Raw genomic sequence first — 25,545 nt, 5'->3', positions numbered from 1 at the left:
TTGATACCTGTCCAAAAGAACACTTTTAGCAACATTAGGATAATCAAAGACTGGGGGGAAAAACGTAACGCACTAATTCATACCTTGCAGTTTGTATGCAGCTCTTAGATGACAGTTAATAGCTCACTGTTCTTTGTTAGTATTTTAACTTATAAACTGCAAGTAACAAAGGGATTTCTCTGACAAAGCAGAGCTGTTTACATTATGTGCACTTTGTGATCTGCATGGTACATGTTCTTTGCAGCAGGCACAGTAACCCTCTGATCTACCTTTCTATGAATCAAAACTTCCACTAGACATGATCTCTCTCTAGGAAGAACATTAATCACCAGAGTCATCAGGACATTTTTATTGTTGCTGAAAATTGCTAGAGGCCAGGAAGGAGGCAGCAAGTGCTTTTAAAACCATAATATACTTGCAAACATAATGCCTCCACCCAAAGTCAGCACCTGGTGTGGTCACACTGGTTGCACCGCCCTAGAGCTGGCCCTTATCAAGGGTATTGTGACCTCAGTGACAGAGTCACTGTTGTTCTAGGGTGTGCCGCTTCATAGGCGTGCCCCAAGACTGAAGTTGAACTTCAGTATGGATAGTGGTGGACAAGCCTTGAAGGTTAACCTACACTTGTCATGCTAGGGTCCACCTGCTGGTGCTAAGACACCAGGGCTTCTACGGTCTTGCGAGGCCTTCTAAGGTCTAGCATGGGATTGTGCTTTCTCAGGAGAGTGGTCTGGTGGACTGGTCATTAAGGCTGAATGAACCTGGTTCTCCAGTTCCAAATTAAGCAGCTCTGCCATAATGCCACATCCTCTCCCCCACTGAACACCGTACTGTCCCACTGAGAAAAACTCACACTGCCTTTAACTACAACCCAATTGTTGCCCACTATAAACACCTGGATGCGGCTCAATTTAAATTATCCACTAGACAAGAGCAATATGTGGCCTTCAAAAAAAAGTAACAACATCCTTTAAAAAGCAAACATTCATAAGGAATGCAAAATTTTGCAAACCATGTAAAATGTAAGCTGGAACTACATGGTTACCTTAACGCTTTTACACTCACTATTCAGAAATCAGTAAGTGCTTTTGCCTGAAAAGTTAAGGACACGACTACAGGGCCCTGAATGGATCCATTTCAATGTCCATTGCTTATATCCTTACAAAACGTAAGCAGTATGGTAAAAAGACCACATCCCTGAACGCAGAGCCGCAGCACACATTTTATTTTCCAGTCCACACATTGCAGTACCTCCAGGATTGGTGCACTAGTTGCAAGCCCAGGGAAAACAAAGACAAGAAAACAAAAATAGCGCTTCACTTGCAAACTCTGTATAAGTGGCGCTAATGTGTTTAAGTGTGCATAAAATCCATCTGGCCAGTTTGCTACCACTCTGTCTTACTGTATTTAGTTGTTTTTCATATTTTTAACCTTTTATTACTGAGGCTGCACTTTGGAATTAAAATGTTAGAAAAATACGACATTTCCTGCAAAAATGTGTCTCTTTTTTGGATCCATTTCACAGGGGAGCAAATGAAAGAAAGGAGAGAAAAGAGAGTGAGAACCCCGTCTTGAAGTAACGGTTTTCAGTAAGAGAAGAACTGATAGACAGAAAGAGAGGAATGAAGGGAAGAAGGAAAGCGTGGGAGAGGGCATCTGAAGCGGCAGAACAGAAGTGGACACTGTCTTTGTCTTCTCTGGGCAAGAATACAAGGCAGAGTCCTGTTACTTCTCTGCCGCCCCGCCATCACGAACGCCAGGGACGCCGAGCTTCATTTATAGGCGATGGCGGTTTCTTGCGTCCTGGGACGCATTTTCAAAATAAAAAAGTAGGGGAACGGAATCCTTGGAATTAAAGAAGTAGGGGCACGCCGTGCCTTGCCAATCCCGCCCACTTCGACCACTGGTTATAGGTGGAAAAGGGTTGGTTATCAGGAGGGTAGAGTCCGAATTTCTGGGGGGTTGGAGTTCCATGCTTTGGGATCACAGCCCGCAAAGGACTGTCAAAAGGTACATCTTTCTTGAAAGCTGAAATTTAGCGTAAAAGTGATCCCTTACTATGAAGCTGACAGGATCTACCTAAGAACTTCAGTTTCTAAGCCATTAGAGCAATTCATTTAAGTGGATGTGGACTTTGCAGGCCATCAATTGGGAGCGAGGACAGTGATCATTGCAGTGAGCCCCTCGGGTCAGATACGCTGCAGCATGTTAGAAGACTAAGAAGAGCTGGAGTTTCGGGAAAAGTCAGATAGAATAGTATTCCCATAGTCTAATCTTGAGAATAGTAGCGCATTAATAACTTCCTTTAGGTCTTGTTCAGGTAAGAAGGGTTTGATCCTCCACATGAATCCGAGCTAGTGATTTACGTTTCGAGACAGGGCAATGATATGTTTTTGCAGATCCAGCCTACTGTCCAAAATGAAACCTAGAGAGTTTGTGCTATCAATGATAAAGAAAGAGCTGTAAAACTGGATTGAGGACATCAGCCATTTTTGTATTGGTGTGGATGATGCTTGTGGGACAAGAACTGTAACTCCTGAGGGCTGCACTTAAGATAGTGCATCGTCACCTAGGACTGTATGTTATACACCGGATTGGGTCAGTCGGGAGACATCATCAGGATATGTATCTAAAGTACATCTGGATGATAGAGGCACATTGGTGATTACATATACCAAATTCGTTTATATTATCAACCAGAGGTTTGTGGCAAAGATTAAATAATGCAGGTGCTAGGACTGACCCTTGGGGTGCCCTTTGAGAGAAAGCTACCACGTTAGACTGTAAGTGGTGCAAAATAATCACGCCTTTCCCTTCAAAGCCCAGGTGGTCTTTTAGAGTTTGAATGAGGAAGTCATTGTTGACAGCGTTGAATTCTGCCAAAAGAACAAGGACAAGTCACGATTGTTCAAAATGCAAAGAGCCTCGTCGTAGATGGGTAAGCTAGCTGCCTTGGTACATCAGTGTATAGAAAATGTTGCATAAGACAAAGAGGACCACAAGGTGTTAGAGTCACATGTCATCTATACTAACAGGCAATATATTTTAAGAGTGCTTGCCCTGAAGAAGCAAAAACATAGCACAGTGGTTGGGGTTGGCTTTACTAATAAATTATTTCTACCCAAACTAATTAAACTTTTTTTAGCATTGTTAGGACAATGAAAGATTCGGAAAAAGCATGACTCTCTAGCCTATAGCTTGTGGTGTGCATGCAACTCTTTGATGCCAGTTCACAGCTCAATGTCCTATATTAGGATTGTAACTTATGAAAACACAAGTAAAGGAATCTCTCTGGCAAAAGTAGTAACCCACTGCGCTATCTCTATAAAATACAATTCTATGATCGACATGGTACACGTGCTTTGCAGCAGGCATGTTAACCGTCTCTGCTACTTTATGATGAGTCAACACCGCCACCAGACAACATTCGCTCTCTCTCCAGAAGGTAGAATAATCACCAGAGTTTGATTGACATTTTCAATGTTGCCTGCAAAAATTGCTGGACCCACAAGGATCTCTGCAGCAGGTGCTCTTAAACCCATAAACACTGCGCCCACCTCCGAGCGAGGCGCCCGGGGCTGTGGCACCGCTCACATCACCCTAAAGCGAGCCCTGGCTGTTTCTCAGTTGCTCTTCTCTCCCTCTTTCGTGGGGTGTCTGTTCAGCACTTGCTCTGGTTCTGCGTTCTTTATATTATTAGCTTATCATTCTTTTCATCACAGGTTCTGTTTGTCACCTCTTCATCTCGCCTTTTGCCTTTATTCGCCTCATTTCGCATCTCTTCTCCCTTCCTCTCCACGTGTGGCTTCATTCATCCCAGGCTGCTCCCTCTGACTCTTTGTTTACAATCATCACAGGGCCTACTCTCAGCCGTCCCTCTTGATTATTCACCTCATGCTCTCTTTCTCGCCTTCCCTTCTCCTGCTCATTCCCTCTTCAACTTAGTTTGAGGCTTAGAACACTTTTTACCAAATAAACACAAGCATTCATTTTAAATCTATTAAAAAAAGTCGGGTGGTAGATTTAGCTATGCACTCGTCTTTTTTTGTGGACAGCACTCCAGTTTTTCTACATTACTGCAATACAGGTTTGTCAAATGCACGTCTTGGAAATGTCACAGCATGGTTCCTCTGAAGGTTGAAAAGAAACCTTTTCTCACCTGCCACTCCTCTTCCGCACCAGACAAAAGAGAATTTCTATCAACCTGCCGGCTTTTGAAAGATTCTGCAAATACCGGCCTTGAACAAATTCCCTAGTGAACACAGACACCGCCTTCTAACTTCAGTGGAACGACCTACGTGAATACTGACCAACCTCTCCAAAAGAGGTAGTGATTCCCGAATCTCCCTGAAATTCAGATAAACATTGCACGTTACCTAGAAATTTTAAAAACCTATTTAATTTAGTTTGTGTTGCTACTGTCTGCTGTCTGGTTGCTAAAGACATATTTTGGACATTCTGAAAGCCTCCCTGAGGATGCATTCCTCATTATTCAAATGTGTTTGGTCGTATTCTGCAAGAGGGACATTCGCCTTAGGATTAAAGCAGGAAGATGCCCTTCTGGCATAGTACAAGTGCATTCATGTCAATGGGTTTCTAAGTATGGCAGATGAGACATCCTCCACTCTTTGTCAGGTGTCCCAATACAACACATTCTACATTAGGCCCCTGTTCCTTTTAAAGTCTTTATTTTTAATGTTACTAGTGGACTGGCATCCATCTTTGAGCTGTGTCTCAACATTCTCCTTGCTAGCAAGCAGGCATATGTGTAGGTATTACCAAGACCCACGTTAAAAGGTATGGATGTCTGCCTCTGGGGTGGTAACTGCTAAAGCAATTAAGCCTGGGCTAGGCAGGGCTAGTCAGTTGTGGTGGGCCACAGTCTGTAAGGGGGACATCCAAATTAGGAATATAGCAGGAAGACTATTTGTTGGGGCAAGCTAAAAATTCCAGAGGGATCCATTGTCTTGTGTAAAGGGGCCATAAGTTTGACAACACATTAATTTTGGAATTGACTCTGACGACATACATACCGCTTAGATATTTTAGATAAAATGTGTGCTTTAGTGCAGGTCAAACGTGTCTGGATGACTTTGCATCACTTTCTTTTTAAACTGATTTTGCACTAAACATTGCAGTGGTAAGTGCTTCCATGCAGGCACAGCCCTGTCAATAATGTGGATCCTACATCCTGTGTCTCTATGGACAACCAAGCACAACGTCCATTTCAGCAAAGTTTTAATAGCCTGACCTAAAACCTCTGGAATCCACAGATGTCTTTCAACCACTCACTGTGTATTTTTCAGGGACTATACCGCAGGGGCGTAGCTAGAGCTTGTGGCGCCCGGGGCTATCCTTCAGCTTGCCGCCCCCCTGGGGTGGTGCTGGGGAAAAAGGACGGCGAGCACCTGAAAGAGGTCCGAGAGACACGTAGTATCGCTGCTAATAGTTACCTCAATCATGCAAATTACATGCACATACATGACACGGTCCAGGGCTAGACAGCCCCCATCCCCAAAATAGTGCCGCCTGGGTCAGACCGCTCCCACCTAGCTACACCGCTGAAGGAGAAGCAGAAAAAAAACCAAAACTTACATCAGTTCTACCTACCGTGCTTGTGACATATCACTCATAACATCACAGCTTGTTATGAGCCGCTAAAAGTAACCCTAGAGCTACCCTTAAGTTGATGCCCAAACACACCTCTCCACTTCCCGCATTTCAAACCCTTGCATCCCAATACATTTACGTGACACCCATTCATAAACGAATTGTTGCCCAACAGGTAAGTCACCCCGGAACTTTACCTTCTAAATCAGCTTCCATAAACACCTCACGATTGAAATACAAGCCCCCAAGTACTGCATGCTTTCCTAAACCTGTGCTTTTAACACCTGTGCTCACCCTCCTCCTTTTCGTAACCACCTCCGTTAACCCTATATCTCCCTCTTCCATGCTGCGTTAGGCAGTAACATTTCCTTTCATGTACTTCATAATCATTAGTGATTTATTTAATGTTCTGACGTCTTTTCACAATAGTAACCTCCCCTTCATCTTACCCTGGTAACCTTGTACCAATCGAAGTGACCCGTCCTTCGTGATATTTGCCAAAATCTAAATCTACTACATTTCCCAAAATACACTGCTTGTGCCCAGGTAAAATGCGTCAGTGCTTTGTCTATCAAGCTGCATAATTTACACTTCCTCCCCCACTGCGCATCAAACCTGACAGCCCTGCCCAACCTAAGATGACACACAACATAGCTGCCCAAGGTTTCAGATTGCAAAGTGTGACATTTTCATAATTTCAGTGCAATTTTGAGTGACATTTCAATGACTAGGAGTGACACTTTCTCACACGCAAAATCAAGCAATGAAGACCAGGAAAACATAAATATCAAGAATTGCACCCCAAAAAAAACTATTTAAGAAACCATTTATGGAAACGGCAAGTATGTCACAAAGCAAATTATACCACATGTTTGTGTGCACACTGTTATGCAACAACAATTCTTTCACATTTCATCACCCTGTTTTGGAATCAAAATGTTTTATAGCTTTCGTGAACAAGAATTTTCAATTCAATAAGGCAAAGATTATTCATTCTCCTCTTTGCTTTATTCAAACAGCAGCCATGTAAACAAATACAGAATAACCATATAGTTATGGTACAAAAAACTTCAAAACTCAGAGTTCCATCATGAATTACAACTTCCAACATTAAGGCCCAATATCCAGACAGTGCCCATGAGCCTCCATAAACAAGCTGATTTACATAAGCACCTCCTCTCCTTGCTGCAAGTGATTTTTCTGAAGTACTGACATTCTGAGATTTGTTATTCTATTTTACACATAGTTTGCCTTCTAACAAATACATTACCCAGATGCACACTTTCATTGACGCTTTCCCGCCGTTTGTGTTTGCTTCGCCCACTTATTTAATTTGCTTCCGATTTTTATGCGCTCTTTGGAAACTGCCTGACTGCAAAATACACGGCTGCCTTTCTCTTCAACACCACCGACTAACTACCGCTTGCCCTGCCTTCGCGCCCAGAGATAGTAAAAGGATACACTGTTGGGTGCATTCACGTGACCTCTCCATGTCACATGAATGCCAATCCACTGGCTGCGCAGTGCGCAGCGCTTACACTTCAAACGGCGGCGCGGCTGCCCTCAAAATAGTGCCGCCAGGGGCGGACCGCCCCCCTCGCCCCCCCCTAGCTACGCCGGTGCTATACCGACACTGAAGTGACAAGGAACAGAGTTCTACTGCTTACATTACTTTCTTTATACAGCAGTTTTCAGTTCTTCTATTTTTAGGTTTCACCTGCACAGTGGTTGCGCTGTGCTTGAGAAATCTATGTTTTTATTATAAACTTAAAAGGCACTTACATCCCACCTCCTAGCTTTCCTGGCTTGTCATTGGTTCCTGTGTGTGCCACTTAACCTTACTCCATTTCAATTGGCTGTAGCATATTTTCCTGCATTTAGCAATGTTTGTTCCTCTGCTGCTTCTCTTATCAGTTTCCTGCCACCAAAATACTGTTAACATCCACTTTGGTGGAACTATATTTTTATAAGTTTATGCCTTTTACAATTGCCGCATTTTTATATAACAATTTGTCACCCGGAGAGATTAAGTGATTTGCATCAGTCAATCAATAAATCAGGGGTTTTTTAATCGCAGCTACTCACCCGTGAGGGTCTCAAGGCGCTGGGGGTGGGGGGTGCAGCTCCAGTTCAGTCAAAGAGGCAGGTCTTGAGGGTCTTCCTGAAGATGTGCAGGGTGGGGGTGCGTCTGATGTCGATGGGGACCTCGTTCCAGGTCTTAGCTGCGATCTATGAGAAGGGTCTTCCACCTGTTCTTGCTCTACGGATGCGCGGGGGTTCGGCTAGAGCGAGGTCGGCAGATCGAAGGTTCCTCTTGGGTACGTGGAAGGAGATTCTTTCATTGAGAATGGTGTAAGTGAATACCTAAGTAAGTTACTCTCTACTTGACAGGTAGCCAGCGGAGGTTTCGCAGGTGTGGGATAATGCATAGAATCACAGGATGTTGCGCGGCGCCACAGAGACTTTACCCGGGATTCCCAGTTCTCGAGTCAGCAGCTCTGCAAGCTGTGCCAAATCCTCTCCACTCTGTTATTTGTCAAGGAGCTCTTTCCTTCTCCCATATGATGATTGATGAAAACAGCTCTTTATTCATTACATAGGAGAAACCGATGCATTACCAATGCTTGTTCCTTCTGCAGTTATATCATACGTCTTTTTAATTGGGCTGTGGTGAATATCATTAGACTAGAATATTGCATTGCGACTGAATTAGAGGCGCAGTGTTATAGCATGCCTTGTATTTTGTTTTGCTGGAATGTTTAACACCTAAAGTGCTGCCGTCGGCCAACGGTTGTCGTGAGCACTACCTCCCCAGTGCTGCGCACGACCGTTGGCCGACGGGCCAGCATTCGTTCGTCGAACGTTCAGCACTGGGCGCTGAACGTTCGACACTCTTAAGGTGTTAAGAGGGTAAACACACCACAGAGCATAACAGTGATGGAGACACATTGGAGAATACAGTATGCTATTTCACTTCAGTATAAAACCTGAATCAGACAAAGCAGGCTCGGCATACCTCAAACTAATCTTGGACCTTTAAGACAGTTGAAGCGACTCCAATGACGACACTTGGGACTACACATTTTTATTCAGAACAATCAAACCTATTTAAGCATACATTATATACTCAGTAGACCCCAACCTAGACGCAGAGAACATGTGAGTGGAACACAATCCCTAGCCCTGGGGTCGGACTGGTCCACAGGGTAATCAGGCAGTGCCCTATGGGCTGGTCTCATAGGTCAGAGTGTGGGACGGTCTTTTGTGCCCGTTATTACTGGGCACTTATCTGATATTAAAACAAGCATTGCCCGCAGCAAGATAAAAAATATGTAGTCTTCCATACTTTTCAAAACACATACAGTATGGCTTTACAAATTTAAAAATTCCCAAAATTGCTCCAACATACCGCAGCGTACAGCCAGCCGTGCAGAGAGACCTGGCCCTCAGATCAATCAATCAAGGATTTGCAAAGCGCAGCAAATCACCAGCAAACAACCCGTGAGGGCACATAGCTGGACACCCAAATGGTGGAATATTTTGCCATCAATGATACAGGAGAGGTGGTGTTAGAGTTGCACGGGATGCTCTTAAGACAGTGATGAAATGGAAACACAACAGGTAATGGCGAATCTCAACTGAATTAGGGCTCAGGAAAGGGAGTATGTAGAGAAATCAGTATGAGCAGCAAAGCACAACACAAGGCAACTCTCTTGTTGCCCTTACACTGCAGGGCGTTGAAATGCAGGGAAAGTTTAATGGGCTGAATGTCTCCAGAGAGTAAACACCTCATCTGTTCAGGGGCTAAGCTAGAGGAATTCCACTCCTTCCACATCCTACTTTACAAAGTGGACTCTCCATCTTCAAGTTGATTAGTTATATTATTTAGCCATGTCACAGAAACTCATATTACAACAGAGGCGTGGGAGTGGTTATCAAACCCCTAAAACCTGGTAAAGCCTCAGGCCTAGACGGATTTCCAGGAAGTTTCTATTAAACTTTCACACATACTTTCTTCCCTAAACTTGGCTCCCAATAGAACATTCTTGATATGCTTCCTAGGGAGATTCCTTCAACAAGAGAGGCCGATATATCCTTTATACTTAAACCTGGGAAAGATCCCATACTGTGCTCCTGCTGCAGAACAATATCCCTTATTAACACTAATACAAAACTGTTCAAAAAATCCCATCAATGAGATTTGCTACCATCCTATGCCAACAGATCTATTCCGTCCAATTAATCCTTAGCGCACAGAGCCACTGGTAACTGGGACCCAGGAAGAGCCCAGCACACAAGGAATTTGTTTGGCTCAGATAACCATTAAAACTATCAATATTTGCAGTCAGCGTTCTTCTTACCCTCTCCTCTCCTGAACCATCAATCACAAATCTAATAATGTTGCTGCCGGACTTTGAAAAGGTGGCAAGCTCTAAAATTAATTTTAGCAAGTCTGAGATACTCATTTTATCCATCGGCCATAAAAAAAAGATTGTCTTTGGCTGGGTGGCTAAGTTAATTAAATATCTACGCGTCAATATCACAACTTATTTGGAACAAACTACCCAAAGTTTTCAATACTGCTGTGCAATGACCTGAGAAAATCATCTCTCGGCTAAGGCAAATCAATCCTATCAAACTGGATGTTCGGCTGAGAACTACTCGGTCTGTTTCAGGCCCTTCCAGTTATAGTCGATACTAATTTTGTTCAAGAGCACAATCTGACCTCTTTCATGTGGCAGGGTCCCGCCCACAACTGGCACAAAAGATCCTTAAAAGGCCTCGAGAGAAGGTGGCATAGACTGCCCCAACCTCCATGGCTGCTACAAAGCAGATCAACCACGGATAATAGCGGAGTGGTCTCGCTAGGATAAAATTTGACAAACATGAGCAAGCACTGAAAGGAGGCATGCTTTGAGACCTAGCCCGGAAACCCAGGATAGAACACCCCATAAACGTCCTTTAGGTCCCCCACGATCCTACCACTTTGCCCTCCAATACATACAAAACAAGAACCGAGCCTTCTCTCCAGCATCGGGTATATCAGAGGGTTGGCAATAGAAGATGGGATATACCATGATCATGGATATGTTTAAGAATGGCCAAATTAAATCATTCAAAACTTGTTCAATTAATTTCAATATTGAAGAGGAAGTAGGTTTCAAGGGATCACATACCCTTCCAGAAATTAATTGCTTCCACAGCAGGCTCAAAAGGCATAATATAAAAATCTATGACACTTTAATTGATGCAACCTCTATACTCCAATGCCTCTGCATAGAACAATAGTCACATGTTCTGGTGATGTAAATCAGGAAGGCCTCATGGAGTTTACTCTGGCATGAAATTAGTATAAAACGTCACATGCATGAAGGGGAGGGACTCACACCGCCAACTCATTTATGATGGCTACATGTACTTGACTAAGATACATCAGTTCCAGCCAGAGGCTGACGTTATATGCTTAGATGCCGCAGCTTCCTGGATGACTTTGAGCATGTATGGTGGGATGGCTAAACTATTAAAAGATACTTGACAGAATTTCTAGCAGGAATGAAAACTGTTATTGGCAATTCTCTACCAAATGATATGGGCCTTGTGGTGTTAGGCTCAGGCTCCCCCCTCACCAGTGGCAGACAAAGGCAAGAAGGGTCCTTGTGCGGAATTGACTAGGAGCTCTCAAAATCAGAGTTAACTTTTAACTAGAAGTGTGATGAACTGTGTTCTACAATGCAGCGGAACACAAGAATCAGGACATTTCAGCCACAAAAAGACTAAGAAATTGGGTGGTGGAAGTGTAGATGGGAGGAGGCTACAATGAATTTGAATATCTATGGCTACCCTTATTGTAATATCTCCCAGTAGGTTTTACCGTTGTATACTGTCCATATAGACTCGAAGCATCCGGGCTCACTATCTTATTACCAAAAGGACGGAGAAATAAAGGGTGCTGAGGATTAGTGAGTTGATCATCACTGGTAGAAAGTGAACAAGAGCTGAACTAATGCCAAGCAGTCTTTAAATTGATCATACACTAACCACAAATTCTCCACCACTATCAAACATCAATGCCCCAAACAACCTTTGGCCTCTATCACTATTCACACGCCCCTACTACGGGTTAGCTTCAACTTCAACAAAGTTATTTTAATGAGCCGCTGGGTTGCATAGTTGTAGTGGTAAATATTGGTGCTTTTACCCGAGATACGTTTGAGAAAGATGGCAATCGGTTCTGGCAAATCAAATTGTTGCTGCTGTACATGGTGTGTTTGTTTTAAGCATTGAAACGTGTTGTGAGTGAAATCTACCTGATTTATCATCCTTCAAATGCTACCCCTACAAACCTTAATCTCCTTCAGCACCTTCCCCTCCTTATCCAGCCCTCTCACACTTAAAGTCCTGACTAATTTATCTGATAGCGTCAACCAAGCCTCTAAACCAATGTTCTCCAAACCCCCTTTCCTTGGTGGCAGCCTCCATGGTGGGAGCAAAGGGTTGTCAATGGGGAGCAGGGTTCAGAAGCAGAGGAGCACTTAGTCTGTCACTGTTTTGAGATTTAGTGGAAGACAGAACAGCTTGGAGCCAGTTGCTAATGGGCAGCTAGTAACAATAGTCAATCAGGTACTGGTTAGGAGGGGTCAAATGAAGTAACATACAACCCCCAAATCCCCTCAATATTGATAAAGGATCACACTATGAACATTTTTAGGGTGGATGTTCTGCCAACGGCCAACTGGCTAACATGTATTTCAGGGTGCTTTTAAAGGAAATTGAACATAACTGCAGCATTTGAAATGTTAAATATATTCAGACCTGCAAGAGTTCCCTTGCCTTATGTACCATCGATCAGTCCGGATATTTTAACCATGGTTCATTTGTAGGACTCATAAATGCGCTTTTAACATTGTAAGTAAAAACTTAACACAGAACTCAACATACAAAGTGTATTAGGCTAAAAATCCAGAGCTTGAAGCTGTAACCCCATAGCAAAAGGTCAACTGACTCATATGATAATGTAAACAAAAAGGAAAGACTGTCCAATTATTTTTGTTAGACACCTTCTAAACTGCCTTACAAATTTTGGCTCATTTACTTCAAATGTATTTTTAATTTCACATATGGTTTTCTTAATATAAATTCTGTACTGCAAAACATTGGTTTTGGATCATTCCTTTAAGGGGACTCTCCATCTAGTGACAGGCAGGAAGCCCCCCAATGAGACAAGATTTGAAAATAAAGAGGTTTGTGCCACGGGTACTGAGGCCCTTTCATAAGGTACAACGGTTCCCCGTGGGAGCCGCCAATAAACACTTTGGCCCCACAGTATCATTATATTTCCCAAAAGTTGAAAGCTGGAAATAGGACCTACAAAGCCGGGATCCAACCACAGATTACAAAGCACAGGAGAGAAAAGATTTTTAAGGGAAAACATATTGTAACTATGGTCTAAAAGCTCTCCATTGGCCACGAATTTCCCTCTTCTATCCCTCCATTATCCTTCTCAATTCAAATAACAGACTCCACTGCTCCAATTACTTTCATTTTCACTGTACTGATGCACCACTAATCCTTTATGGGTTCCGGAGTAGTGTGCTACTTGCCGAAAAAGTGCTTTAACACCTCATCAGAGGTAGCAAGCCTATCCCTTTTTCCCCTCCACTATCCTCCTCAATCAACAAACACAGACTAACATATCCACCACTGAAATTAATTTTATATTTCACTATACTAATTCACCACTAATCGTTTATGGGTTCCAGAGTAGCGTGCCGCTCGCCAAAAAAGTGCTTCAATGCCTTGTCAGGGGTAGTAGGCGCTATATAAATGCAATTACAATAGGGAGGCTCAGTCGCATGCCAACAGAACTGATTCCGGCGGGAGACTCCCGATTTTAGCAGACAACATTGATTTTTTGTTGTTGCTCTCCACTGCCTAAAATTGCTTCTTCTACAATATAAATCAATGGGGGAAAACAAAGGCTAACTTTTTTTTCTCCAAATTCTCCCACTTGCATGTTCTAAAATGCTGGCATGTATTTCAGCGAGTCATTTCCCATCGGGGACCTCAGCAGTGACTGGGTGGACGGTCACGAGTTTGAAACCCGGAAGAGACAGGAAATTGAGAAACATTAAAGTAGCAGTACAGTACTCCTGATTAAGTTATCTCGGTATAGTTGCAAAACATTCTGTTTGAGAAACTGGAAGTCACACTGCTCGCAAAACTTAAACCAGTATTAATTTCTTGATCCTTTCCCCTAATAATTACCATTTCAAAGATGTTCTTATTTGTAACTGTTTGTTATACCTCACTGACAACAGCTGCTCGCTCTGCCCTTTGCTCCCCTGCAGACAGATTTTCTTTTCCATTATGCCTAACTTCTCATTTTCTGGTACAGTACACACAAAACTCGCCAGCAGGCTTCCCCTTTGGATTTCAAAATCAGTGCCAGTGTGTAAACGTTTCAGTTAAACAGCTAAACTTACTGGGTGACTTCATGTCACTAAGAACTAAACGATCAGCTGCTGGGTTCTTCTTTTACAAATCATAGTTTCAACAGGGTCATAGATACCATTAGTGCAGCTGGTGCAATGAAACTGGTGACCTGAGGGGCCCACTGAAATCTTATAATTGCTGCATTTTCTACCCCAACAGCATTCAAAAGGGCCATTTTCCTTGCTTACACCAGGGCTTCTTGCTTTCGTGCTACACTACTGGCTTTAAAGGTGTATTATTTCAGTTTGGACCAAGTGAGGTTAACGTGGACTACAATATCCAGAATGCATTAGGATGTTAAATGATAGCCCACACTAGGAGCACTGAATATTTAAAACACTTTTTCCATCTGGTAAACCTAGTTATAAGATTAAATAAGAATTGTACAGGGCTGTTTGACCCAGCACTCCCTGCAGGGTCACACCCAAACATGTTGCCCTTACTCTCCAGTTTTTGCTGCAATCCTTTTTGCTGGCCTGAGGACTCTTTGCACCTTACCACTGCTAACCAGTGATAAAGTGTGTGTGCTCTCTCCTCTAGACATGGTGAAATTGGCTTACACCCAATTGGCACATCAAATTCATGTGTATGTCCCTAGTAAAGTTATACTGCATGTATTGAGGGCCTGTAAATTAAAAGTTACTAGTGTGCCTGCAGCACTGTTTGTAGCACTTAAGTAGCCACTTAAGTAGCCCTTTTAAACATGTCTCAGGCCTCTGATTGCAGTCTGTGTGTGCAGTTTTTATATTGACATTGTGATCTGGTAAAATGAACCTTTTATCAGGACCAAACCTTTCTTTATAATGCAAGCAAGTCACTGCTAGGGTAGGCCCTGGATTTCCCATAGTGCAGGATGCAGTGTATTTAAAAAGTGGGACATGTAATTTTAAGTTTTACATGTCATAGTAAGGAAAAACTCTTAAATTCGTTTTTTCACTACTGCAAGACCTACTTCTTCTTTAGGGTAAACTTGAAGTTACCTTTTTACATTTAATACGCTGCAATTGCCAATTGAGAGCAGGTAACCAGGTCATGTTTGATGTCTTTAGAATCATAAGGAAAAATCCACTCTAATGGTAAAGTCGGATTTTGAATTACAATTTTGAAATATGCCACTTTTAGAAAGATGGCATTTACCTGCCTTAACCATTTAGTGCCTGGAAGTTATCTCTGGGTTGCATGACTGCATGTAGGTGCCAGCTGAGCTTTGTGTATTCCTTCTAGACAGCCACATAAAATACAGAGCTTAGGTATGTGTGGATGGTCCATCACAGGCAGGCTGGGAGAGCGGAGCTGGGCACAGCCCTACTTACACTTGAAGAAGCTGTGTTCTGCCTACACACAAAGGACTGTATAACCCTGTAAGTAGTCTGGAGCCAGGGCAGGGAAGGCATGTTGCATGAGGTTTTCAAAGGAAATTTCTGGAAACTTCTCCCACCTTCCAGAGGAAGGGGCACAAGGTATAAATATTGGACCCCAGAGACCAACTCTTCAGTACACTTCTGGGCCTGTTGCTACTCTGCCAGAAAGAAGGACTGCTGTGCTGCTGAACAGACTACTACTCTGCTGTTCTGACTGCTGTCCTGACCTGCTGCCCTCTTGCCTAAATAAAAAGTCCTGAACCTACATCTGTTGAACTCAGGACTCCAACTTGACTCCAAGTGCTAGTTCACTGGCCTCCTGACTAGATCCTCAGAGACAGAAAGCTCCAACGACTTCGAGCCCAGCACTTGGACTTTGCCGTGTATGAAACTACCCTGCCAAGTGGTGCCACCCCAGCCGTGGACCCTTGGAAATGGGCCTGAGGAGCACTGCCAGTCTCTGTGGATTCAGCGGAACCGACTCATCTCCACTGTTCTGCGGCACAAACTCGAGCAGAACCGATGCATCTCCGCTGCTGCATGCATCAGAACTGTCACAATAACCAGCATTATAACCCGTCGCCTCATCGAAACCGCTGCTACGCGACACATCGTTGGTGCAGGCACTCACATCCCTCATCAACAGCAGCCTCGACAATGACGCCAGACTCAACATCGGAGCCTCGCAGCTCCTCGGAACCGATGCATCACCCAGACTGCACTGCGCATCCTCGTCGGACTATGAATGTCAAGCCCTTGTCGACAGGATATTCGATGATGACACTAGCCCTCGCACCGCATCCTCGCCCATCTCTGAACTGACACGACGCATCGTTGACCCTGATCCATGCAATTCTCTGAAAACCAGGATTTAAGGTATTCTGTTCAACGGGCCTAACCAGTTCCCTGAAGTCAGCCCACACTCCATTGCAGTCAGCCCGTACTTGTGACTGGTTACGCCCGGCGTAACCAGATATACACAGCTGCCGCTTTGTACTTTTTGGTGCTATTTCTACTGAAAACTTAAACCCCCACATGCATCAAGCATTTTTGGAGTCGCAAACGGTGCGATTCCTTAAAATCGGCCGTTTGCGATTCCAAAAATGCTTTTTGGAATGCATCAAGCATTTTTTGAAATCGCAACATTTTTGCGATTTCCAAAAATACGATTGCTTTTAGGAAATCGCAAATTTGCGATTTCCTAAAAGCAATGCATGAATACTTTTGAAATTGCGAATTCGCAGTTAGAGGGACAAATTTACCGAGTAGTTGAACTACTCGGTAAATTTGCTAAAAGTGTAATTAACACAGAAAACGCATTTTAAAAGCATTCATGTTATGGACACACATGTCCTTAGGACATGTGTGTGTGCAACATGATGCGAAAAAAACATTTCTGGGGTACAGGGGGGGTTCATTTGAACCCCCCTCATGACCCTTGAAATGCAATCAGGATTAGCGATTTTGAAATTGCGAATACGCAATTCCTATTCATTCCTATGGGCCTTTTGGCCCATAGGAATGAATGGGAATTGCGAATTCGCAATTTCAAAATCGCATTTTTTATGCGATTCGGTAGAAATAGCGATTTCTACCGAATTGCATAAATATTTAAAAAATAATCATGCATAGGCTTTTGCGATTTCTAAATTGCGAATCGCTTTTTATCGCAATTTAGAAGTCGCAAAAGCCGAGATTGATGCATGTGGGCCAAAATCTTCATATCGCTGGTCCTAGTGATTGAGATGTGTTGTTTAGGGCTTGTTATATTTATTAAACACTACTCTATTTATCTAATCTGGTGCTGGATGCTTTTGTGGTGTTTTTTCACTGTGTTACTGTTTGAAGTGTTGCTTAAATACTTTACATATTGCCTCCGAGTTAAGCCTGACTGCTCTGTGCCAGGCTACCCAAGGGCCGGGCAAAGGTTAGTTTAGAGTTAGTTGTTTGTGACTTAACCCTGAGATTCTACATGCAGGGGGTCAGCTCAATTAACTTTCTTCCCCCTTAAATCCGCCATTGCCATTAACAAAACACACAGCCCCTCCACCACGTCTGCCGCCCATGAACGCCCCATCAGGCCGCCCACACCCAGTGATTCTGAGCTGCACTCCACCCCTGCTCCGCTTTTGTGTCCAGAACTCGTAAACGCGGACTTTATCTACATTAAGAATTGGTAACATAAAGCGCCTAGTTTAATTAAAGTTATTTAATGGCGCTTATCCTCAAACGAGCTCCACGCTTGGGGGCGAGGGAGAGAAGTTGCTCACCTGAAGGGCGACCCAGTCGACATTCTGCCGCTGTCTGTACTTCTGTCCGCAACTCCAGCATGAGAAGGAGGAAGTAAAACAACGCTCCCTGTTACGCAGCCTTCTCAGACACAGGGCATGCCTACAGAAGCATGGAGGATATGTGCCGCTTTCTTGGATTTTTTGTGTCACGCGTCAAACATTTTACACACTGCTTAATTTGATTCCCGGGGCGCACTGTGGTATCGCGTCAGTCAACATGTCACAGAACAACATACTGGGCCATAAAGAGAAAGGTTTTATCAGCACACATGTTCAATTGGGGGTAGAGTTAAGCATCTGCAATGCATGAAGACGGAGGGCTTATGGAGCATGTTTGAAACATCACACACGTTAGCTTTATTAGATGTTAAGTTGATTTACGGAAATGCATATTCTTCGGACTTTCCTCCACTGAGAAAGAATAAAGGTACAAGATTCCACCCAATTTCTCTTTTCTTGAGGCCGCGGGGAGGGGTGAATAGAAGAGGAGGAGGGTAAATGGGGTAAACTGGTTTAGGTTCGTCAATGTATCCTTGAGTGAATTTGCAACTTGTGTATATGTAACTCTAACCACTTGTATCTGTAGTAGACTTTGTACTCACTACCATTCTAATGTGAATTTAGAGTTTATCTGTTTCCATCTTTTATGTAATTAATTTACTCTGAAGTCCTTATGTAATGTAACTGGTTCTATTGTAAAGCGCTCTGGCACCGTCGGGTAAAGTTTGCGCAGTACAAAAACACATAAATAAATAGATAAATAAATGTAATTATGTCCTAATTGCAGGTTTTTTTTGTCTAGCCATCTTCTTTTGCCAATGATCCTTAAAGAGTGGAAGTAGAGGTATGTTTCTGTGAAGCAGAGTGTGTATTGAGGTTCTTACCTTTTGAGAAAATAAAGACAAAAATTACATTTCATAGCAATAAATGCAAAGAGAAGAAATTTGAAAATTAAGACCTTTGCGCAGGTGATAGAGCGCGCAGGTCACCCGACTATAATTTTACCATACTCACCTGGGCCCATAATTCAATTACACATTTACTAAACCAGGTAACCTTCGCTCTACTATCAGTCTATTTTATCTACTAGGTCCTATACCATTGACTTACCAATCGTTGTCACTGGTACCTATAACCTATTGGATCAGGGAGTTAGTTTTAAAGGCAGTTCAATAGCCAAGCAACATGTGCACTCATATAATAACCACAGACTCTGGAAAGTTTAAAACTCTTTATCTAATCATCATCATAGGTCATAATCCAAAGATTGAAAGCAATAAGACTATCAATAACCAAAATCAGAAATAGCGTATAATTATGCAAAAGATATATTATGCCAATCATTTGGTCAAAAGATAAAGGGAAGGTAAGCATATGGAACATGCTATTTGATTAAACAGACTTTGTACAATTTTCTAAGGGTAAGAAAGAGAAGGAACATACTAAATAACACAGCTTTACGCACTTATCAAGGGGTGGGTAAAGAAAGGGAACATAATATGCAATGACGAAACCAAATTGACCATATAGCTATAGGGAAGGTAAAAATGGAACACGCTATTAAATCAGATAACCAATCTTAACTACTTTAAAGGGAGAGTGAAGAAAAAAGGAACATTTATTCAATCATGAAAAACGTTTTATCATTCAACTAAAAAGGAGGGTAAGAAAGTGGAACACGCTAATAAACAGCAAAACACAAATTTATCATTTATCCAAGGGAGGGTAAGAAAAGGAACATATGCAAATAAAGCTTTAGCAATTTAGGGAGGGTAGAGAAAAGGACGCAAATTATACTGACAATTACTCACACAGACTTATATTTACCTAGAATGGTGTGAAGACCAACCCTGGCCACGGGTCAGTTGAAAGGACAGAAGAACCCCAAAAGTTGCAGTGCCAGGAGCCCAGCAGGTGCAGATCAGAATCAAGACAGGAAAACCCAGATTTGGATCAGGACCGGACCACCAAAGGTTAAGACCAGCACCCGCAGTTCAGTTGCAGCCCCTGCACTACTCCCTCTCTGCAGCTAACAGCCAGAACCCCGATTGGGTTATCGATTACACTGACAAAGTGCTCCGCCAGAACTTCAGCTTCCCAGAACCCCGATTGGGTCAGCAAATCTCCCGACAGAGTGCTCAGCAGCCCTCTGCTCTTAGTCACCTATTGAGTGCGTTGGGTCAGTGACAGGTCAGCTATTCAGACAAGTCGGACAAATTAACTAGCTAAGCCTACCCTAGTTATACTGTTTTCCAGGTCAGTGTACCACCCCCCAATGTTGCAAGTGTAAGGATCCCCAATTTCGATTGGACAGAAAAGGAGGACAGGTCATCACACCACCTACATTTTAAGACTTCAGTGTTGAATATTAATTTTTCGTTCCCGCCCTATCAATTTCTTTTCACATGACGACTGCATTTTCACCTAACAATGGTTGTTCTATTGACAAATACATTGTATGCAATTAGGCTTCTTCTAGTGGGGTCAGATGTCAGCTTCCCAGGCGCATCTTGGCTGTGGCTGTCTTCTGGCTCGATTTCAATGCCAAAGAGTTCAGCTCCTCGCTGCAGTTTGTCATGCGCAGAAGGACTTCCAAAATGGAGTAATAGCTCCTCCCAGGCCCAAAGATTGCGATACATGAAAAGTAAAAGGAAACAGTTTTAGAACACAGAATAAAATGAATACATTGTATACCATGATTTTCTATACTATACCCATTACTTTATAATAAACTATAGCATTAGGATTAGCCAGAACGAACAGCTTAGCAAAAGCAGCAGTGCAAGCTTCTCGCATGTGAGAACACAGAGCAGCCATATTAGCTCTAGTGCGCAGAAGCGACAGTTTCCCTCCAAAGCTGCGAGTACGTCATGTCACGTGAGTATGACAGACGCATGCGCAGTAGAATATCCCGCGTAGCAGCAGCCATTTTATAAGCAAGCGTATTAAGGTTTAGTAAACACATAAGCAAGCTTCGCTCGGACACCCCATGTCAATATAAAAGGGGCAAAACTAGTAAGACAAACATGTTGGTTACATAGTTAACTTTATTTGAGGTTCATGAATTCGAGCAAGTCGCTTCTCGTGCGAATCCCTGCTCCATCACAGGTATTAATGAAGACACAAAGGACTTAAAAAGTATGTGTGGGGCCGTGATCTGACCACAAACGAAAATGGCCGCTTGAGGCTGGAGCTCCACCGAGAGGTGGGTCCTGGACAGAGTCATCAGCTTCGCCAGTGGGACAAGAGCCCCATAACCCATCCCTACTATTTCACTCCCACACCATTTGACCGGATCGGGGAGCTCTGGCTGTTTCTGCACCTGTAAGCCCCTCTACGCCCAATCTGCAGCTGGACAGATGCCCGCTGGGCCTTGAGGCAGGAACGAAGCCTCGGCCCTCTCACAATGGTCTCGCCCAACCCCTCCAGTCTCTTTCCGGCTCTCCTAGCTCGGTTAACAGCTTCTGGCACTCCAACCTCTACCATGCCCCGACAAGTACAGGACCTCCGGCACCAGTGTATGGGTCTCGACCAGGAGTCTTGCTATGCCACGACCAAGAGGGCAACAGTGATGCGGCCCGTCTTGTGGGATTCACGGGCATCCTCACGCCATCTGCCGGTGCTGGTTGTGGTGACCATGGACCGGTGATGATCCATCCAGAAGCAGGCTAGACAAAGACATTGGTTGTAGGTAGGTGGGGGATCTGCATTCTCTTGTCCCCCCTCCTACAGACCACTGTCTTCTCCTGCGTGCACCAGTAGTCCGGGAACACTATAGGAGGAGGGCCACGCCGTGCACCAAATGCACCAGTAGCCCTGAACAGAGAAAGGCGGGGGCTCCGTATCTTCACCCCCCACTATTTCTTTTCCACCTACCTGCTGCACAGCTGCATTGAGTGGGGACGCAGCAGCTGGCGGAGTGCGGATGATGGTGGACGACGAGGTCCCGAAACCTTGCTCATCACTCTCCTCCTCCTAATTGACCATCTGAACAGGCAGCAGCGGACGCGTGGGACATCACGCACCTAGCCCTCCCACTCTCCCACCCAGCCTAAAGAAAACTGGAGATCGCTTGCTCCCCACGTTTTGGAGACAACAGGCTTGCAGGGGGATCTTATCCTGTAACCCATAGCCCTTCAGCTTCTTCTGCCTGCTTACAACGTGACTCTGCAGGATTTGCTGTGGTCTGCCCTGTATTGCTGCGGGGCCTAACCGGACCAGCACCACCCTTTGGCTTCACCGCCTCCTCCAACATCCGCGGCGAAACTTTCCACCTGTGCACCAGAACCTCTATGGCGCCATAACTGCATGCAGAACCACCTCAACGGCCTTCTTGCAAGGAGGCAATGCAGCAGACCTAGGGGCATCTGAGGGGTAAGTGAGCACCGCAAGCCCAATCACCTGTTGTTGCAGCTCATCCACCGCCCAAGCAAGAGATACCCCAACTAGAGATACTAATGGCCAAACAGATTACCCGCGACCGTACTGTGTGGACAAAGCCACAGCAAACACTGTCCATCCCATACAGAGGAACTAACACTGCTTTTGAGTCTCTTGGACTGGAAAACTGAGGACGCCTGCCCTTCCCCTCCTTCTATACACCTCACACTCTCCTGGAGGTGTATCGTCGCCGCCGATTTACAGGCTGAATGCTGTGAGAGCAGGATGGCAGGCATTGTCATGTTTCAAAATGGCCGAATAATTTATACATTCGATACAACAAAGGACGCCAGTTGGAAACAATGCGATCAGAAAAAATCTAATAGACAAGCATGCTGAATAACCACAAAACTGCATGGAATAATACACCATTAAGAATTTAATAATTGTAAACCGCGGTGTGAACATGACCGTTTAAGTTAAACACTAATAAAAAATACCCCGGAAAGTAAGTGACAAGCAGGCCACTATTAGATATATTGCAGGAATAAACAAAAGAAATATCCATATATCTTTCCAACAAACGGGCTAAATCAACAGTCTGCAACGTAAAATCTATAATATAAAACACTAAAATAATCAGTGTGACAACTATACTACATAACGGGAATGGGAATATATATATAAACATGATAAATGACCTGAATTAGAATTTAAACCAGAATGGACGAAAAATAACCTCACTGACAGTGGACAAAAAACCACTCTAAGATGGCCACGGCGCTAGTACAAAATTCAACTGAAGGTGGCGATCTGACGGGGTTAAGAAAAACGATATCCAACAGTCGAATTTAACCAGGAGGTCTATACAATACTTTTTGGGGAGATAATCTCTATAAAAACCCCATTTCTAAAATGCCCTTGAAAACGATGGCTGGAGGAACGAAGAAGTATTTAAAAAACGGTTCGTACTAAAACTTATTTTTCCACCGTGACAATTTGATAAACACGGATGGGATTTAGAATAATATACTAATAAATAAATAGGAGGCCCCAAATCCATTAAATATAGCTGCATTAATAGAAGTTGTAATACTAAAAACCTGTTAAAAGATGGCCGCAACATTCACACATATAAAAACGTGTGTTTCACAAGCCCTAAACAATTAACCGCCAATTATTCAATCAAGGCAAGGTATAAAATGATGGCAAACCAAGCATCTCTCTCAGCTGCTGCGGAGCCACAGGATGGTTTGGATGCAGAGCAGAGAAAGTGCAGGTAAGGAGGAATCTTAGGTGGTAGCCTCCCCAAAACCCTAAGCAGGATAGTTTGATAATCATTAGAAACAACTAGAGGTCTTACTCTGTCCTTTCTTTTTAGAACCTCCTGAAATTGAAATATCAGGAACCCTCAGAAGCTTACAAACTATAAAGAAGAAGTTTAGAGTTTGCAATACCAAAACCCATGTTTTTTTTAATAAAAGGTAATAATGATAATCTGGTTAGACCCTCAACAGTGAGTTCTTTCTTTTTGCGTTTGTGTAAAATATATAAAATTGATATAAAATCGTGCTCTTTTCAGCTACCAGATGCCCAACCTAGCCGTCCTGCACAATTAATCTAACAAATAGAAATAGAGGTAAGATCTTCTATATTTAATCTACTGATTATAGGTACAGATGTAGCCAATTTAAATACCCCAATGCGGAGCCTGGACATCCACCAGTGATGATCCGTAGAGACAACACCGCCTTATATAGTTGTAGAGCCAACGACCATAAAAACTGCATTTTCTACTTTGCTCATAGACAAAAGTCACCTTAGAAATTAATGAATAGAACCTGAGAGTTATTTGCCCCTCTCGGTTTATTCTCACAACACTAAAATAATTATTGTTCTTTTAGTTCACCTACAAGCCGACTGACCAGCAACCTGAATTAGGAAATAAAAAATCCGCAAACAATCAATATAAGTGAGTCAAACCATAAACCACCACAAAATCTTAAAACCAGAGTAAGTAAGAAATCTGACTGTTAATATTGTATTACATTTTTCCATTTTAGTACAAAGTGAACAAAAAGGCCCCCAAGGATCATCAACCTTGAGGACACTTATTGATAAGCCTTACAGAATATAACAAAGGCCCTTAGAACTACTAAGTAAGTACAAACATTCACTCACCAAAACGTTTAGGTTTGAGTGCTAATCATGTATGAGGCAACATGGGGTAACAAATGTAAAAAGTAGTAAATGTACAGTTTTGTTGTTAATTGTATGGAAAGGATGTTTTAATTAAATCAACCTGTTTTGCGATGAACCCTAAGACAAAGGAAGGACGTAGATAGAGTTTTATAAGACAATAAGTCATAGAACCAACCGAACTATAGTGTGAAGTTTACTAAAGCTTAAGAGGTCATTTGTACTAGAACGTCAAACTAATAAATATATTTTTTATCTGTACTTTCATATAGATTGTTTTTAACCGTATAAAAAGCATTGTCCTGAAGAAGGTGTTCAAGCCAGTTCACCGAAACGCCGCGTCGACATTTATTGTGCTTTTTTCCTTTTTATAAAAAATGTATCATGTTTTTTATTAATTAAATGCAATGATTTATTCTTGTGTAATGTGAATGAATGTAAAAATAGTTTTAACCATAATAAATGAAAGTTTTTTTAACTAAGAATCATTCTAGTACATCATCTTTTGACCTCTCACTTCTTTACCTTTTACCTTGTGTGTTAAAAAAATGTTTTGGTCGTTAATCCATAGAAAGAGTGTGACATCTTCCAGTATAAATTGTAAATTTGTTACCATATGGGGTGCCTCATAGCAAACTAGACCTCAAATTAGGTTGCAAGATAGTAGGACTGTTTTCACAGTCTGATCTATCCTCTATAGCCAATAAAAGGGAAAACGTTCTTTTTTTCAACTGATCACAGACCCATTCCCTTTTCGATAAGAAGGGTGTCTCCTTAAAATTTTTTGATATAGGCATCGTCCCAGGCACAGGCCAGTGCCAGAGACCAACTCGTATTAATGGGGAACAAAATGCCCTAGTACAAAAACGGACGGCTGGCAAAGCCCTGGGAAAATCCACACGACAGCTCCTCTTCACAGAAGCTCTTAAACAGCCACATGCCATGGCTGCAGTGAAGGTGCCTTCCCCATTTTCGAATGTCACATACCAACCCCTACTGAACACCACACAAGACAACACCATAGAACATACCCTGCAGGAAATATCAGCTGTAGGCCATCGATTGGAATGCATGGAGGCAAACATATCCGCCCTGACGAAGGAAACAAAGTCAATACGGATGGACATTACAGGATTCCAGACTCATATAGAAGGGCTGGATCAGAGACTGACAGTGGTGAAGGGCCATCAGGACATTGTACCGGACCGAGA

At 43.1% G+C, this 25,545-nt stretch overlaps 1 protein-coding gene across 1 annotated transcript in view; it reads right to left on the bottom strand.

Annotated features, from left to right (window-relative positions):
- Window positions 1-17,799, bottom strand: part of LOC147692977 (protein SSUH2 homolog) — a 135,753-nt gene extending 117,954 nt beyond the window's left edge. The window contains exon 1 of the mRNA XM_086939222.1: window positions 17,735-17,799. Within this exon, the coding sequence (XP_086795348.1) occupies window positions 17,735-17,757 (23 nt within the window). The 5' untranslated portion in view covers window positions 17,758-17,799. The remainder of the gene's footprint in view (window positions 1-17,734) is intronic.
- Between the last annotated feature and the right edge of the window lie 7,746 nt (window positions 17,800-25,545).

The sequence above is a fragment of the Lissotriton vulgaris genome, chromosome 9, assembly GCF_964263255.1.
Source record: "Lissotriton vulgaris chromosome 9, aLisVul1.2, whole genome shotgun sequence".
In the NCBI taxonomy this organism is placed as follows: Eukaryota; Metazoa; Chordata; class Amphibia; order Caudata; family Salamandridae; genus Lissotriton; species Lissotriton vulgaris.
Note: the sequence above shows the minus strand (reverse complement) of the source record. Positions and strands in the feature narration are given on the sequence as shown.